An 18,621-nucleotide genomic window follows, 5' to 3' on the forward strand; every position below is an offset into this window, starting at 1 on the left:
TTAGTCTTTGTTAGAACTCTAGCAGCAGCATTCTGAATGAGCTGGAGTTGTCTAAGTTCTTTTTTGGAGAGACCAGAGAAAAGGCTATTACAGTAGTCTAACCTACTGTAGATGAAGGCATGAATTAGTTTTTCTAGATCCTGTCTGGACATGTAGCCCCTAATTCTTGCTATATTTTTAAGATAGAAAGCTGATTTTCCGATTGACTTAATGTGGGAGTTGAAATTGAGATCGGAATCAATAATAACGCCAAGATTTTTAACTTGATCCTTTGGCTTCAGGGATCGAGACTCAAGGCGTGCAGCGATTTTAAGCCTTTGTTCTTTGGGACCGAAGACAATCACCTCTGTTTTGGCTTTGTTTAGCTGGAGGAAATTCTGGTGCATCCAGTCATTTATTTGGCCAATGCACTAGTTAGTTAGTTAGTTTGTTTTTTATGTTGAATGATTTTCATTAGGAGGGCCACTCGACAAGCTTATGTTTGTGTTTTTTGATTTCCTTCTTATTAAGGTGTGGTACCCCATACGTACCCTATACGTACAGATCTTTACAGGCAAAATTTACATCTTGTACCCCGTACTTACCCTATAAGTACAGACCTTGTTACCCTGTAGTTACAGGCTAAATTCACATCTTGTACCCCGTAGTTACCTTGCAAGTACAGGGGTGGTACCCCGTACTGACCCTGTAATTACAGCTTCTCATCTGCCAGCCAGCACAGCACCACTCTGACACACAGACAATAAGACAGACAGACAGCAGACAGACAGGAGACATACAGGCAGACAGACAGACAGACAGCAGACAGACAGGAGAAAGGCAGACAGACAGACAGACAGACAGACAGACAGACAGACAGACAGACAGACAGACAGACAGGAGAAAGGCAGACAGGCAGGAGAAAGGCAGACACAGACAGGCAGACAGACAGACAGACAGGAGAAAGGCAGACAGACAGACAGACAGGCAGGCAGACAGACAGGCAGACAGACAGCAGACAGACCAATCTGGGAACCTAGGTTCCCAGATTGCAGACAGACAGATTGCAGACAGACAGACAGACAGATCAGATTGCAGACAGACTCTCCTCTGCCAGGCTGCTCAGCTCAGCAGGGGAAAACTAGGTCTCAAAACATCCCACAGGTCTGAGGACTCCAATAAACAGAACCAGTCCCAGAATCCATCTGAAAACACACGCACAAATAAAACACATAAATTTACGCTCATTACTCATTCGGGGTTCAAGACCCGAAGGGGCTGAAACCCTGTTGTTTTTGTGCTGGTTTATTATTATTCCGGTTCTGCCTCAATGCAAATTCCCATGAGTTGGTACATTGCAGAAACATGAAATTTGGCCCAATGACAGATATTGCTTGTTACTAGATGCTCCAGAAATAGTTTTCAAAACGGCCTGATGGGGGCACTATAATTAAAGGTTTTACATTAAAGGCCATAACTTCCATGCTGTTTGTCTGATTTTCAAGCATTTTCTTTCTCACATGTTCAGGTGAACCTGCTCTACAAATTTGCCTCAAGGACCCTCACATTCTGTCTGGAAAGTTTTTGAGATATTTTGAAAAGTTTGGAAAACACATTTTTGAGATCTGCTCCTAGACTGTTTGACTGATTTCTACCAAAATCACTAGGTACCATCTATGAACCAAGCTCTACAAGTTGGCTTTTTGAAAATTTTGAAATCCACTTTTGTTTCGAAGATATTAACCGTTAAAATTGTGAGCACCTAAATTGTCATAACTTCATGTCTGATTAACGACTCGTCACGAAACCTGGGGAAGATATTCTCATATCATCACTGACCATGTGTGTATTTTTTTTTTGTCCAATTCGACCAAAGGGGGGCGCCATAAACCCCAAAAACGGGCGTGGCCTAACACAAAAAAGGCCGTAACTTCACACCTGTTTGTCCAATGATGTAATAGCAGTAAATCAAGTCCATTCACATAATCGGTTGCAAACTTCTCAGCCTCATCTGGAATGGCATTTCTGACATGCTATTTTGTGATTTGAGCAAAAGGGGCCACCAAGGGGGCCCCGCAGATGCCATAAGTAGGCGTGGCCTAACACCTGTTTGTCCAATGATCGCGGAACTTGGCAGATATATCAAGGAGGCTGTACTAGTCAAAATAGGAAGTTTTGTCATAATTGGTGAAAATGGGCAGGGTCTATGTAGTAATAACTATGTAATAGCTGGTAAATCAAAATGAGTTGATACATCGCATAGACATGAGAGTTGGCCCAATGACAGATATTGGTAGGTATTACTAGCTCCAGAAATATTCTCCAGAAAATGTCCTTGAATATTCCTCAATTCCGCTATAATTACAATCCTAACTTTGAAAGGCCATAACTCCCCCGCCGTTTCTCCCAATTTTCAAGCAACTTTTTTCCACATTCACCTGAAAGTGCTCTACAAATTTGCCTCAAGGACTCCTCCTCCCCCTCCCTCCAGCCTGAGCTGGATCAGTTCTGATTATGGGAGGAGGTTATAAAAAGACAAATGTAAAGCGCTGTTGTTTAACTCTGATGAAGACACAGTAGTGTTGAAACGTTAGTTGAATAAAAACTTCATTATACACTTGATCTGTGTGCTCCAGTACCTTTTGGATTACATCCAATCATCTATATCATAAGTCTGCCTTTTCTGAGAAGCACCAGACCAGCCTGCTGGGCTGCAGAGGTTGAGGCACGCTTAAAGGACGGCTTTCCCGTGGGGAATATGAAGATATATTAAATCTCACGCCCCTAAGGTTTTCGAATCCGTTGAATTTTTTGAAATTGGTTGTTCACAGCCTGAGCAATCAACCATCTCTCACATATTTTTTGGCCTCGCCGACGCGTTTTACGTCAGAGAGGCCAAGTCCGCCTTGCAGAAGTCGAGCACCTATGAACTACAAGTGTTGTGGGGGTGTGCCGCCATGGTTCCGCCTCTAGAGGTCCTCCACGCCCCTTCAGAGGTCCTGAAGAAAAACAAAAGGCAGCCATCTTTTTTCATCGCATAGCCTAGGCTAGCTAATGTTAGCTTCCCATAGCTCCTAGCAAAGAACCATATTTCGGGAACGGAAGCACCTACAGACATGGGACTGGCGGCATTGGAAAGCTCGTCAAATTTTACATCTAGTAGAAGGTGCGTTGAAGTTACGAAATCAACGCTGAGCAATGTACCCTTTTTTATATGAAATAGTTACAACATCAGATGCTCATAACTGCTAGGAAAATGCCGTAAAATGCATGACATTTTTTTTATGAAGACATCTCCCGACAACCCTAACCCTAAAAAAAATATTCTTCTTCTCCTAATGTTTTTATGTCGAAGCCTTCTTCTTCTTCTTCTTCTTTGAGTTTTATGGCGGTTGGCAAACATATATGTGCATTACCGCCACCTACTGGAGTTTGATATGAGATTAACTTTATTGTCCCCGAGGGGAAATTTGTCTTGGGCAAATAGTGCCGTACAACAGCCACATATCGCATGTATCGAGGTTTTGACACAATACATACAACAGACAGGGAAAAAAAACACATCGAGCATACAGTGTGGTCCCTTGCCAACATGCGCTTTCCACTGGGAAATTGTGCCAGCGGTGTAATATAGAAATAAAAGACAGCAAACACTGGTTAGTTCAATTTGGATTAACACTTCATCCTAATGACATTCTAAGCATATTGCACAGTCATTGTGGGTTTATTGCACAACCCTCATTGCAATTTCCCATTATGATAAAGTAAAAGAATTGAAGATAAAATAAATACAATTTTTGGAGGTACAAACCTCACCTCAAGAGTAATAGGGCACTCAACTAAATAAAACCAGAACTCAGTATAAGACAGTACAATAGAGAGTTCTGCTTTGTTTAAAAAATAATTCAGCTCTACTAATACTAGGACAGGCAATCCAGATTAGTAGAGAGTTCTGCTTTGTTTTAAAAGAATTCAGCTCTACTAATACTAAGACTATCAGCCAAATGCCTGAGGGGTGGGCGTGGAATCGAAGGCCATGCGAGCCCAGTGCATTGTGGGAACTGTAGGATTTCGGCTCCCCGCACCCGCCCCTCCCCCCCACCAGCCCCCCCCCCCCCCCCCACACACAGAGTGGATTTTGGTTGATTGCTCAGGCTGTGAACAACCAATTTCAAAAATTTCAATGTGTGTGTTTTTTTTATAGCAATGGCTAATTTATGATGAGAAAAATTGTTTCTGCCCGTGAATGTTTTGTTCCAACTAGACTGAGCTAGCAGAGCGAGTTTCTTATCTTCCCTCTCCATAAATACATAAAGTACACAAAACAAAACAAATACAAAGTAAATAAAGTAAATAAGTCAATAGATTTTTCTAAATATGTGATAGTGTCAGTGTGTCTGAGGCGTATTTGATTGCAGTGGCGCACTCCTTTTTCTCTCCAAGAATGTTTTCTCTCTATCTCTCTCTCCAGTGTAGAGTGAAGCTCACTTGCCCAGCAGCTCTCTGAACTGTTACACTATAGTCATGCAGCAGCCAAAAGCTCAGTTTTATTACAGTGACAGAACTTGAACACAGAACTCAAGAGAGAGTAAAGAACATTAACATGTTTAACTTTAAAGTGACAAAACAAAAATCATTCAAATTTAAATGGTAACACTTTACAGTAAGGGTACATTAATTAACAGTTAGTTAATGCCTAGTTGGTTAATGCTTAATAAGCATTAACTAACTGCTTAGTAAGCATTAACTAACTGCTTAATAAGCCTGCTTAACAGTTAGTTAACTAACTTGGTGACACACAGTGACAAACAGACCGGATAAAACATTCCGGGTAAAACTTTAAAAATAATGTAATTTAAACAAGTAAAAAGCCTGACTGATGCACGTTGGAGGAGAAAGGGGTGTTTCAACAAACAAAGCAGCAAACCTTGTATCAAAATGTGGATATTAAGACTGTGGCAGTAAAGCATTACTGAAAATTAAAATTAATGTTAACGTTACAAGGGTTTTATTTTGAAAGAGCTAAGGTGGATAACCTACTTACATTCTGACTGACTTGACACTGGTTCAGTAAAGTGAAGTATGTTTCAGTGCTGCAGTAAAAGTCGACTCATCCGTGAGACGCTTTTCTTTCTTTTTTTAGCTACAATGTGCATTATATTTTGGTAAAAAAAAAAGATTAATTTAAACATAAAACATAATGACTAAAAGTCTGAAACTATGAAAGTGCAATGTCAGCAAACTTGTTTGTATCAAAATGTGGATAATTTTAAAAAGCATTCGTGACTTGTCTACATTTAATTACTCTTGTTAAAATAGCATTGCATTTGGTGAAGACGAAGAGCACATTATGACTTGTTTAAGACTCGAAACTAAAAGTTTATTACTTGGACTTGACTTGGGACTTGTGAGTGTTGACTTGTGTACGGCAACCATTTTAGGGCATCCTCGTCAGTCAGAGTATAGGCTATCGTTCCTCAGTCTAAAGCGTTGTCAGTTGTCATGTCTCCTATAGTAAACCGTCGAGTGTGCTCTGAAACACCTTCAGTCCTCACACAAAAACGCTGTCATTCCTCCTGCCTCACTAAAAACGTTGTCGATCCTCCTGCAGACTAGCTGTCAGACATCACTCAAACTAGCTGTCAGGCATCACTCCTCACGTCTCACACAAAAACGTTGTCGATCCTCCTGCAGACTAGTTGTCAGACATCACTCAAACTAGCCGTCAGGCATCACGCCTCACACAAAAACGTTGTCGATCGTCCTGCAGACTAGTTGTCAGACATCACTCAAACTAGCTGTCAGGCATCACTCCTCACGTCTCACACAAAAACGTTGTCGATCCTCCTGCAGACTAGTTGTCAGACATCACTCAAACTAGCTGTCAGGCATCACGCCTCACACAAAAACGTTGTCGATCGTCCTGCAGACTAGTTGTCAGACATCACTCAAACTAGCTGTCAGGCATCACTCCTCACGTCTCACACAAAAACGTTGTCGATCGTCCTGCAGACAGACATCACTCAAACTAGCTGTCAGGCATCACGCCTCACGTCTCACACAAAAACGTTGTCGATCGTCCTGCAGACTAGTTGTCAAGCATCACTCAAACTAGCTGTCAGGCATCACATGAAAACGCTGTCATTCGTTGTTTTTGGTTGTTCTTCCGTGTGGGGAAAGAATGCCTGTGAAGTTAGCAACAATTTTTTACAACTTCACTTCCGGTTGAATGCTTTTTGCCTTTCAAAATAAAAGCATGCGTTTTTTTGATATTTACAATAGATTAAAGTAGTAATCTATGAGACCCAATAGAATTAACACAGTAACACTAAGAGGAACATCTAGTTTAATTGACAATAGACTATATATATATTTATATATATATATTTATATTTCTTGAAATTCTTTCAACACAAAGACCGGAAGGCTAAATTTGGACACATGTAAATTAAACATAAAAAGTTAAATGGCTTTAAGGTAGATTCCTAGGATACTTCTTTATTGAATGGGAAAGCATGTGAGGTCGAGGAACCATCTTTGGTGGCAAATGTGGAATTTAGGCATGCAGCAGAGGCCATTCTTCAGAATGCTGAATTGTCATCGTCAGTGGATGAGTGTCTGGCTGGATATCTAATACTGTTGGATAGTCTCACCACTGCCATGGAAGAAAGGGATATTGCAAGACCATCTACATTTGCAGAGGCCAATGATATATACATTCAGCTGGCTGACATAGGGCGCTAGCAGGCCAAGCACCAAGGTGTATAGGCTCATTTCCAACGCCAGTATCGGGCCGGGTCTACTCGCTTTCCTCCCCCCCCACCCCCACTGGGCAGTAAACATGACGATCTGGGTTGAATCTATACTTTTGACAACTGATTGGTCAAAGAGATTCGGGTTGAAAGGACATCACACACATCTTTGCTGCACAGACTTCTAAATGAATGGACTGCACTTTCAAGTAAATATGTCACTCCGCCTCTCTCATGGTCCTGATAACAGCCAGCTACTCTGCCTCTCTCTGATGGTCCTGATAACAGCCAGCCACTCTGCATCTTTTAACGTTTTGAAATTACATAAAGCCTTCACGTGATGAAAATGAGTATCAAGTATTTTGAGATTTTGACTTATTTGGTTACTTTAATCTCTGTTCATGAAACACAGGGGAAAGTATTTATTTTTATGGTCTTGTTGGAATGTCACTGTACAAAATACGTTGTGGAATGTTATGCCATTTGTTCTCACATTTTACTTTTAGACGCATAACAGATTAAAATACTCTATATACTATCTCAGTCATTCGAAAAGTTATGGGAGAGTTGATATGCATATTGGACAAAGTCAAATTCCACTGTGTTATGATTACTCACTGTATTAAAATGAACCTTTAATCTGGACACTTGGGCCTTGAACTGTAGCCTAGCCTATTCATAGCATTCCATGATGTCACATGCATTTCCTACCAATATGGTGCTTCACAATACACAGCTCATTGGCTGCTTTTGTCATTTGAGTGTAATCACCTGCCAATGGATTATAATCACCTGTTATTGACCTACAAAGGACAACTGTTATACTGAATTTTGGTGAATTATCTGTCTTAACCTCTGACAAAAACAAGAATTGAAAATAAAAATGGAAAAGATACATTGTCTTTTTAAATAAATAAATTGTAATAGGAGAGCACTCAAACTACTGCACCGTCAAACTGTTTACTTATTTGGATAGAAAATAATGTTTTGATGGAACTGGGGGTTTTAACTGTTTCTTCCTAACTGCAGCTGACGTCATCACTCATACACATGACTTGTGTATCTAAATTTTGCAAATAACTTCACAAGACCAAAACCTTCCATTTTGCTTAATGTGTATCACCTCTACTTGCTATTCTTTGGATGTCTTCCAAGAGGCCATAACCAAGGCTATTGGAGAAGTCAAATGTTTTCTGCACACACCCTACATTGTTTGGATATCTTATGCCTGATGGAACAACAGTTTACCATTAAATAATTAAATAAGCTTTCCCATTCAATAAAGAAGTATCCTAGGAATCTACCTTAAAGCCATTTAACTTTTTATGTTTAATTTACATGTGTCCAAATTTAGCCTTCCGGTCTTTGTGTTGAAAGAATTTCAAGAAATATAAATATATATATATATAAATATATATATAGTCTATTGTCAATTAAACTAGATGTTCCTCTTAGTGTTACTATGTTAATTCTATTGGGTCTCATAGATTACTACTTTAATCTATTGTAAATATAAAAAAAAACATGTGCTTTTATTTTGAAAGGCAGAGAAGCATTCAACCGGAAGTGAAGTTGTAAAAAATTGTTGCTAACTTCACAGGCATTCTTTCCCCACACGGAAGAACAACCAAAAACAACGAATTACAGCGTTTTCATGTGATGCCTGACACCTAGTTTGAGTGATGCTTGACAACTAGTCTGCAGGACGATCGACAACGTTTTTGTGTGAGACGTGAGGCGTGATGCCTGACAGCTAGTTTGAGTGATGCTTGACAACTAGTCTGCAGGAGGATCCACAACGTTTTTGTGTGAGACGTGAGGAGTGATGCCTGACAGCTAGTTTGAGTGATGTCTGACAACTAGTCTGCAGGACGATCGACAACGTTTTTGTGTGAGACGTGAGGAGTGATGCCTGACAGCTAGCTTGAGTGATGTCTGACAACTAGTCTGCAGGACGATCGACAACGTTTTTGTGTGAGGCGTGATGCCTGACAGCTAGTTTGAGTGATGTCTGACAACTAGTCTGCAGGAGGATCGACAACGTTTTTGTGTGAGACGTGAGGAGTGATGCCTGACAGCTAGTTTGAGTGATGTCTGACAACTAGTCTGCAGGAGGATCGACAACGTTTTTAGTGAGGCAGGAGGAATGACAGCGTTTTCGTGTGAGGACTGAAGGTGTTTCAGAGCACACTCGACGGTTTACTATAGGAGACATGACAACTGACAACGCTTTAGACTGAGGAACGATAGCCTATACTCTGACTGACGAGGATGCCCTAAAATGGTTGCCGTACTTGTGACTTGACTCGAGACTTGGGTGCAAAGACTTGCGACCAGTGTTGGGCAAGTTACTTTAAATTAGTAACGTAGTTACAGTTACTAGTTACTGCTCTGAAAAACAACTTAGTTACTTTAAGTTACTCCTTACTTTCGAGGTAACTAGTTACTAGGAAAGTTACTTTTGAGTTACTTTTTTTTAAACTCTCAATTCTCTTATTAATGCACACACATTATTTTGGGGTTGCTGTAGCACAGTGTAGGACAAGACAACTGTCAAATTTGACCATTACCCATTATCACTACGATGAAAAGTAGTGGAACAAGAAAACACAACATTTAGGCATTGAGGCATATTTATTGTTGACTTCAAAACAAGCCTTCAAAAAGTAGCCAGTACTTTTGGCAGTGTATAATTAATAACTGTATCAGTAGTAGTCTATAATATCCTGGCTGAACAACATAAACACTGTGGTTACCCTTTGTAACAGCGGAGTGACAGTGAGCAGCAGAGCCCAGCGCTGCAGATAGGGACAGAGCAGAGCCCCAAAGCAGCCGCTCGTCACGGCTGCCTTTAATAGCAGTTCATCTCCAAAAGGCAGCAGACTTGCAGGCATTTTTTTTTCCATTTCATGACCAAACAACGCGGAACACACCGTGAACACCCTCCAACGCGAGGGGAATCTGTGAGTGAGAGACGAGTGCTGTGCTTGCCTGGGTGCAGCAGGGCACTGGTGACAGAGAGCCTGGGAGAGGAGCGAGGAGGAGAGGGCTCCATGCTGCTGACTCGCCGAGCGGTGTGAAGTGAACACCGCTACCGTACATAACACAGCTCCTGCAAAATGACCTGTTTCACTATCAGAATTTGCTCCAGTAACATTAAAAAGTATAGAAGTGCCGCACGATTACTTCCTCATCAGACCGCCGTCAGACTCCAGGCATTTTCCCCTCTACCCTCGCTGCTCTAGGTCCCTCCCGCACAGAATTGTTTTACCTGGAAATACTCACAGTGATTAAGGGGCTCACGCGCAAATGTCGGTGCAGTTCGACTTAAAAAACAAGTGAAGTAACGCGTAACGAGCCTGTTTAAATCGCAATAAGTGAAAATGCGTTACTGATTTTGACAAAGTAATTAGGTACAGAATTCGTTACCGAAAAAGTAACGTAGTTACTGTAACGCGTTACTTAGTAACGCGTTAGTTCCAACACTGCTTGCGACTGACTTGTGACTTGCAAAACACTGACTTGGTCCTACGTCTGCATGTAGCACGGTTTTTTTATTTCCCCATACCTGTACAATTATGTAAAATTCCCGTCTTGTACCATGAAATAAAATGGTTCAAAACTTTTTGACAGAAAATCTCATGTTGGTGAAAATGAATAGACTGACCAGTTGACCCCCAAGCCCCAACCTCCAAAGTTATCACCATCAGCTATTGCTCCCCCTTTGTTACATGTTCTGCACCATATGTTGAACATAATTAAACAAAATAAACAACTTAACTGCAGCATTCCTAACATTTTCGCTGCATCTTGACATTGAATGAAACAATAGGCTATAGGCTCGTTTGAGATTGGCTTGCCTGGAAAGTAGGCGAGAGCAGCCGAGTGCAGTCGGAGTGCAGTCAGCCAATCAGAGGCAGAGATGGGCGGGTCATGCCTTCGCCTTCCTGGGAAAAATAATGTTGCCGGAATTATTTGAATTTGAATTATTTGCCTAAATGCAAGAGGTCGTTCAAACAGTTTGAGAGCATGATTTCTCAATTTAACGTTCAGATTTTGCACCCTTTACTCAAAAAGCCCCCGCTTGTGCTTAACTTTGCTCTGCTTGTCCTCAAACTGTACGCTCACACTCAAGTTTTCTACTTGGACAGATTTCCTGCACTCGCACTCAAAAATCCTCTGTTCATGCTTACATTTGCTCGGTTCGCGCTCAAACTCGGTGCCTGCATGCAAATGTCCTCCCCTCCCCCTTCAAACTGCTTCTGTGCGCTCTTGAAACTTCTGCTCTTGGATCTCTTCTCTTCTCTCAGATTTGTTGTTCAACAATCCTGTCAAATCCACAACCAATAGAATGTGAGGATGATGTCACATGATCGCTGGGTCGGGGATCATGTGACACTATCCTGGCTACTGTACTGTACAGTCAACCTACATTACATTACATTACATTACGTCATTTGGCAGACGCTTTTATCCAAAGCGACTTACAATAACACATTTTTGTCAGCAATAGAGCAATCAACTATGCAACACAGTCTATGACACCTACAACTTCTGAAGGAGTAGTGGTACAAGTTTAGCTTAGGTTAGTTTTTTTTTTTTTTTTTTTTTAAGAGAGAGAAACAAGTTAGTTCGAGAAGGGCCCAGATGGAGCCTGAAAAGGTGAGTCTTTAGTCTTTTCCGAAAGATCGGCAGTGATTCGGCCGTCGTGACCGAAGGTGGAAGCTCGTTCCACCATTGAGGTGCCAGGGACGAGAAGAGTCGAGATCGGGATGAGCGACTTTTGAGCCCCCGTAGTGAAGGAGGGGCGAGGCGTACTGCGCTGGTGGAGGAGCGGAGGGAGCGGTGAGAGATTTGGAGCCTGACCATAGATTGTAAGTACAGAGGGGCTGTCTGGTGTACTGCCCTGTAGCCCAGAACCAGTATTTTGAATTTAATGCGTGCCGAGATGGGAAGCCAGTGAAAGTCCCGGAAGAGGGGAGTGACATGAGAGAATTTGGGTTGGTTGAATACCAGACGGGCTGCAGCGTTCTGAATGAGCTGAAGCGGTCGGATGACTGTAGCAGGTAGCCCAGCCAGAAGAACATTGCCGTAGACCAGGCGAGAGATGACAAGTGCCTGGACCAGGAGTTGTGTTGCTTCCCTTGTGAGAAAGGGACGGATTTTGCGGATGTTGTACAGGGAGAACCTACAGGAGCAGGCAGTTGCGATGTAGGCTGAGTTGGACAGCTGATTGTCAAGGATCACTCCAAGGTTCTTAGCTGTTTGAGAGGGAAACACAGTAGTGTGGTCAATGGAGATGGAAAGGTCGGTGAGGGGACAGTCTTTCCCAGGGAGGAAGAGTAGCTCTGTCTTAACAAGATTCAGCTTGAGATGGTGGGCAGGCATCCAAGTAGCCTAGGTAAACCCAGCCACCACGTGACCTGCTCTCTCAGTTCTGAGAACAGGTCTGAGAGCAGGTCACGTGGGGGATGGGTTTACCCAGGCTAGGCATCCAAGCACCTAGTGACATCATCTAGCAGCGCACTAGTTGGCGATAAGGTGAAATGTTGTAAATCTTTCTAGCAAATCTATGTAAATTTCAGACTTGAAAGCAGCGTCCTGTTTTGTCTGAGGTAAAATCCAAATGAAATAGTCATACGATGAACTGTTTCATGTCCTCTTTAAAGGGACAGTTCACCCCAAAATCGAAAATAGGGCCTATATATTTTCGTCTCTCTGAATCACTGGCGCCGGAACAAGGGGGACATGGGGACATTTTGTCCCCCTTAAAATTTGGTCCCCCTAAAAAAAAAAAAAAAAAAAAAAAAAATTTTTTTTTTTTTTTTTTTTTTAAATCTGAGGGGGCAACTGCCCCTGACGCTTAGAGCCCACTTTATACTGTTTACACAGCCTGTGATGCTTGTTAAAGCCGTGATCATTGTGGGATTATTACACCTGAGACAGACAGACCCAGGGATCAAGTTACAGAGAGCCCACTTTACACTGTTTACACAGCCTGTGACACTTGTTAAAGCCATGATCATTGTGGGATTATTACACCTGAGAGACAGACAGACCTGGACTCTGTACTGCACTCACTGTCATTGGCTGCTGCTATAATCGTATACGGTTATTGTTATTTTATTTTTGTGTTGAGATGACAAGTTTTGCACTGTGTTTCGAAGTGATAATAATAATAATAATAATAAGTTCAGTGTTTCTGCCTGTGTTGCTGTCTGTTGTAGTGTAATTATAAAATTACCTAAAGGGAGAGCAGGTCACCAAGTGAGTGAGAAAAGGAAAAATACTGAATAATTACATTACTACAGTATAATCCTAATGTTAATTTAAAATGAGATATTCATCTAAATATGGCTAAAAATCATCCAAACGTCCATAAAAACGTCAATTTTTCGTCGGCGCCCTAACGGGCGCCAAAAAAAAAAAAAAAAAAAAAAAAAAAAATTTGTGTCCCCCTTATTGCAAACTCGTTCCGGCGCCACTGCTCTGAATGCCTCTGTGATGATGAGGAAGCTGTTAGCGTTTAGTTGAGACGTGTTGGAGTGGTTTGGATCTCACAGCCTATTGGTCAAGTGTCCACAGCTGATTAGCCATTGAAGCTGTTGTGAATGGATTTGCATGTTAGGATCCGTTGTTTGCTGTGCTGTTTTTATCCTAAATCTGTTTTTCTCTGCTGTCCTCTGCAGCTTTGGTGGTGAGATTTCTGACCAGACGCTTCATCTGGGAGTATGACCCCACACTTGGTAAGACACTTTCTTTTTATGTTACCTTTATTTTACCCAAGCAGCAACCTCCATCTTGGAAAAAAGAAACCAATGCAAGTGCCAAAAACTGCAGTTCCTTGAACTGAGGCTGGCTCCAAAAGCAAGTCATTCCCCATAGACCCTACGGGCGCTGAATTTTTATATAACTCACCTGTTTATACAGATACAGATACAGATACAGATACAGATACAGAAAACTTTAATTATCCCCGAGGGGCAATTCTTCTGGGTTCGCTCTCACAGTGAGGAGAGCAGAACCAAGTCGCCACAGAGCGGCGCCATCAGATTCATTGGACAATGCATTTAAATGAAATACACTCAGATAATTCACATTATTACTCATTTGAAAAGTAATAAAGGCACACTTCAATATTATACAATACATATACATTTGTTGTAAATGTACAGGATTACCATACAGTCTATGGCTGCAAAAAAGATTGTATAGAAGTCAATGGGAAAATTACCATACTTCTCACTTGATTTATGACCTCTTTCCTAATGAGTTGATGGTCTCAATCACTAGTTTCAAGTCTTCAATACAGCATGATGTTCATTTAGTACATTATGGTCCCATTTAGAGTCAAATAGATGATAAAGTGGGTTATGCTTTGGGGCTTGAATGACAGGTCACCTGTCCAGTGATTGTGGAGCTCGCCGATCACAGACCAATAGCAGGCGGCGCTGCAGCTCTAGCTTAAAAACAACCCCTTAGCTTTACCAATAACACGGTTTTTCATAGCTCACAAAGTGGTTTACAAAAAGGAAAAAAACTAACAAGGAATGGTGTCACATTCAAAAGAAAAACTACTTAAAATATACAACAGAACAGAAGATGAGAAGAAAGATCAAAAGACCAAAACATTACATCAAAGAAAGCCCATTACGTCAAAGCAAACAAGTGTAAGAAGTGATTTACTGTAAAAGTTGAGATTGAATCGCTGAAATGATGGAGACATTATTAAATATGCAGGTAAATTAGATTTAATAGATATTTTGGTTATTACAGAAGTGGAACTGGGATATTTCAAAGTACTGCAACACTAGCTCACAAAGATTGTTTCTGCCCTTATTGGTGCATGATGTATCGGTCAGTTTAACATGAAGAAGAGACAGAGGGCCTCTTCCTTCTGCACAAGCTCCAGTTTCCTCTTCTGACTGGAGGTTACAGGTTAACCCTCTGTCTGCTGGTATATATCAAATGCAGTGAATGCTGTGATGAGGAGACAGAGGCTATGCCCATAGAGACACTGCATGAAATAGGCCACGGCCATCACGGGGGAAAAGCTCCGTTCATTTCCACACACCAGCGTCATTTTCCTTGAATTAAACATTAAAAGCTGTGACAACACAGACAACAAATGTAAAAAATCGCCAGTTAAAGTTTTTTTGTACTCCTGAGCAAAACAAGGAAGCCATTGAGAATTGGCGAGAAGAAAAATCTAGCTGTCAAGGAAGTAAGTTGGAGTGTTCATCTTCCGTATATACGATCTTTTTGTGCAACACGCACCGTGCACGCGACATAGGAGAACGCCACGATTGGAGGGGGGCTTTCTGTTTTCCCCCGTCTTGAGCGTGGTTTCTGAATGATGACGCGTTACGCAGTGTCTCTATGGTCAGAGTAGGAGACACAGGTAATGCATAGATGTTTTTCATACAGCTCGGTCGCTGCCTTCAAGACAACGGCACAGATCAGGTTTTAATCAGCACAACTGCTCACCAACTCCTAATACCCACAGTGGATAATGAATAGAAACGTGCATAATTTCACATTTTGCTTCTTTTGCTGATTTTCTGAAAATTCTGTTCAAATTTGTGATAAACGGAAACCCAACTACTGTCTCTCTTGCTCTCTCTCTCTCGCTCTCTGTCCCTCTCTCTATCCCTCTCTCTCTCTCTCTCTCTCTCTCTCTCTCTCTCTCTCTCTCCTGCCAAAACAGGGCCCAGGCTCTGAGAGATAAATGGCTGCCCGGACAATACCTACCATAGTCTCTTCAGATAATATCTTCAGATAGGAAGGCCGGGCTGTCTAAATCATGCCCGGTCTGCCCCACTGTCAGTTAGTAACATAGTAACAGTTCACTGTGCCCGGGATTCAGCGAATGCCAGTGTGGTGCACCTATGTCGGGGGGGACTGCAGCTGACACAGGCTACTTTTTGGACTTGGCATGATTCGCTGTGCCCGGGGCTTGCTGTGCCTGGGGCTCACTCTGCCTTGGGCTCGCTGTGCCCGGGGCTCACTGTGCCTGGTGCTCGCTGTGCCCGGGGCTCGCTGTGCCCGGGGCTCACTGTGCCTGGGGCTTGCTGTGCCTGGGGCTCACTGTGCCTGGGGCTCACTGTGCCTGGGGCTCGCTGTGCCTGGGGCTCGCTGTGCCCGGGGCTCGCTGTGCCTGGCGCTCATGTACCTGGGGTTCACTCTGCCTGGGGCTCGCTGTGCCCTGGGCTCACTGTGCCTGGGGCTCGCTGTGCCCGGGGCTCACTGTGCCTGGGGCTCGCTGTGCCCGGGGCTCACTGTGCGTTGAACTTGCTGTGCCCGGGGCTCACTGTGCCTTGAACTTGCTGTGCCCGGGGCTCACTGTGACATTTCGCTGACCTCAGACGATTCCGTTTCTCAGGTTTTCCCCCGGAGAGCTGAGCCATCTGGGCCACAGAAGGGCCGAGCTCTCATTTCACTGCATGTGTATCTGAATGGCTTTTGACAAGTCTTTGGCTTAATATTGGTCTCATTGTTTGTGGTTTTGAGGTTTTGCAGGTGCATCACAGCTAGCACAAGCATGGAGATCCAGTGGAGATTTAAAAAAAAGGCGTAAATGTGTAGCAAGTAGGGCTGGGACGATATGCTTATCTACCGATTCGATACTTCAGTATCATGATACTACAGTATCCGATTTGATATGTATTGTGATTCTTGACGTTCTTGACGTTCTATGACGCCATTGGCATCATAGAACGTCATTTAAGAGACAACGCTTCCATTGCCGTCATCGGACGGCAATACGTGTTTTCACCGTCATGTGATAGATGGCTCTCTTACTCACCTTGTGAAACATTACAGCACGTCTAAAGATGTACAGGATCGACCACGATTGTCTAACAAAACCAGGAAGCAGAAAAAAGCAACAATCTCCCATCAGAAAAGGTCCATAGCACACAGTGTTGCCAGATGTTTTTGGAGTGAAATGATCGTAGACAAGCCCCGTATCTTCCCGCATTCTGCTCTGTGCCTACTGTGACGGTTTTCAGGTTGTTTGTCGAGTGCCGAGTTCTATTTCCTTCTCCCTCCCAACCAATCATGACTCACGTTCACATCACGTGCCTCATGTTCAAGCACGTATTGGCTGCAAAGACGTTGTTGGAAGAGATGTATAAACAGATAGAGTGATAGATGTAGGATTCGACTATGTGTCACAAAATGATGACATTATCGTACATTTGGGGGATTTGGGAATATTGATCGTACAGAGGTCGAAATTATCGTACAATTACGATAATTATCGTACGTCTGGCAACGCTGATACAGCTCCATAGCACGGCTCAAACGCTGGTCCAGCAGCTTTTATCGATACGGGATTGGACTCCATTACAGTGGGGGGGCAGCCTGTCACTCAAACGTGAAGGATTTTGTTTTCACCACGCACCATGCAACCTGCACGCAACATGTCCACAAGTCACTTGTCTTCAGGAAATAGTAATCCAGTCCCTAAACTCTTGACGCCGTGTAAATTTCAGCCGGTTTCTCCTGACATACAGTAGGCTACACAGACAACCAGTCGTCCCCCCGCGCAAGACGAATGCGCAACCGGGACTCCCCTCTCTCATAGCGGGGTGAATCTTTCTCACACCGGTGTTATGGTAAAAGCTGTGCCCACGGGCGAGTTTGACCGGAAGGGGAAACAAAATCATTATGGGGTTCATAGTTGAGTGTAACATGACCAGTATCCGCAATCAAAGACATTTATTCGGGTCAGGAGCCATGAAGATGACTTAATTTACAAAAATGCCATTTCCTCCGCTTTCTGGTCTGCTGTTTTTGGTGAAAACTACCTACATTCAGGTGTCGATAACTAAAGAACGGATGAAGGTAGAATAAAACTTTTTTCATATGAATGTCGAGGCTCTCTTCTTTCTTTTGGGATATTCAGGCTTTACGTAGTCATAGAAGAAAATATTCTGTGGGTCTTGGAAAATTAATGAAAATGATCAAAAACCCTGGCGGTGGCCAGTGACTTTTTCTGAAAAACTCTGGCAGAGAATAAGTTAAAGGTGATGTCAGCGATTTGCCCAGTTTGACTGGATTCTTATAGGTTTCTTTTTCAAAACATCAGTGAGCAGTCCCCCTCTCATTTGTGGATGCGCACAGAGGCCCGCCTCTGTGTGGAGTTCTGCCTCCTGATTGGATAAAACATGGTGGCAACCCTGAAGCTTTCTCTGCTCTGTGCAGCAGAACAGAAGCACTGTGACTAATGTCATAGAAAAGACACTGGGCTTTTCACACTACACTTAGCTGGGCTTAAGTCAGTCTCTTAGCATGGGGCTAAGAGAGCTGTTAGCCCAGGGCTAAGAAAGCTTTCACACTTGCACAACCCTGGCCCACTCCAAAGTGGGCTAACCCCGACTTCAGCACCGGCTAGCTGACCCTGAGGGATAACCCAGACTTTCCATCTAAACACAGGGCTAAAAGTTGCCAGTGTGAAACAGGGCCAGAAACAGGGTCAACAAAACAATGAGACATGCATTGTTAACCTGCGTTAACAATGCGTGTGGGAAAAGGGGCTAAGTTAGCCTGGGGGTATCTTAGCCCATCACTCACAGAAATAATTAAACATTACTTTTAAGATTTATGTAATTTGATTGCATGTCAAATTCCCATGAATTTGGAATACATCGATTTTATGTAAATGTGCCTAACAAGTTCCTATGCATTTGGATTACATAGATTTTATATAAACAAACTAATAAACGTCATGTAATTCATATGCCTATAAGTCAAATATAAATTAAATAAGTATAACTAAGATTAATGTAATAGTATTTCATAAAATCTGTCCTAAATACAAAATGCAGGTTGATTCATCATATCAAATCAAAATACATAGAATGTATGTACTTTCTATTAATATACC

General features: G+C 42.6%; 1 protein-coding gene across 1 annotated transcript in view; it reads left to right on the forward strand.

The window, feature by feature from the left end:
- rerg (RAS-like, estrogen-regulated, growth inhibitor) overlaps nt 1-18,621 on the forward strand; it is a 70,589-nt gene that overhangs the window by 31,331 nt on the left and 20,637 nt on the right. The window contains exon 3 of the mRNA XM_083656359.1: nt 13,421-13,477. Within this exon, the coding sequence (XP_083512485.1) occupies nt 13,421-13,477 (57 nt within the window). The remainder of the gene's footprint in view (nt 1-13,420; nt 13,478-18,621) is intronic.

The sequence above is a fragment of the Poromitra crassiceps genome (genome assembly GCF_964638095.1).
Source record: "Poromitra crassiceps genome assembly, chromosome: 2".
NCBI classification, from domain to species: Eukaryota; Metazoa; Chordata; class Actinopteri; order Beryciformes; family Melamphaidae; genus Poromitra; species Poromitra crassiceps.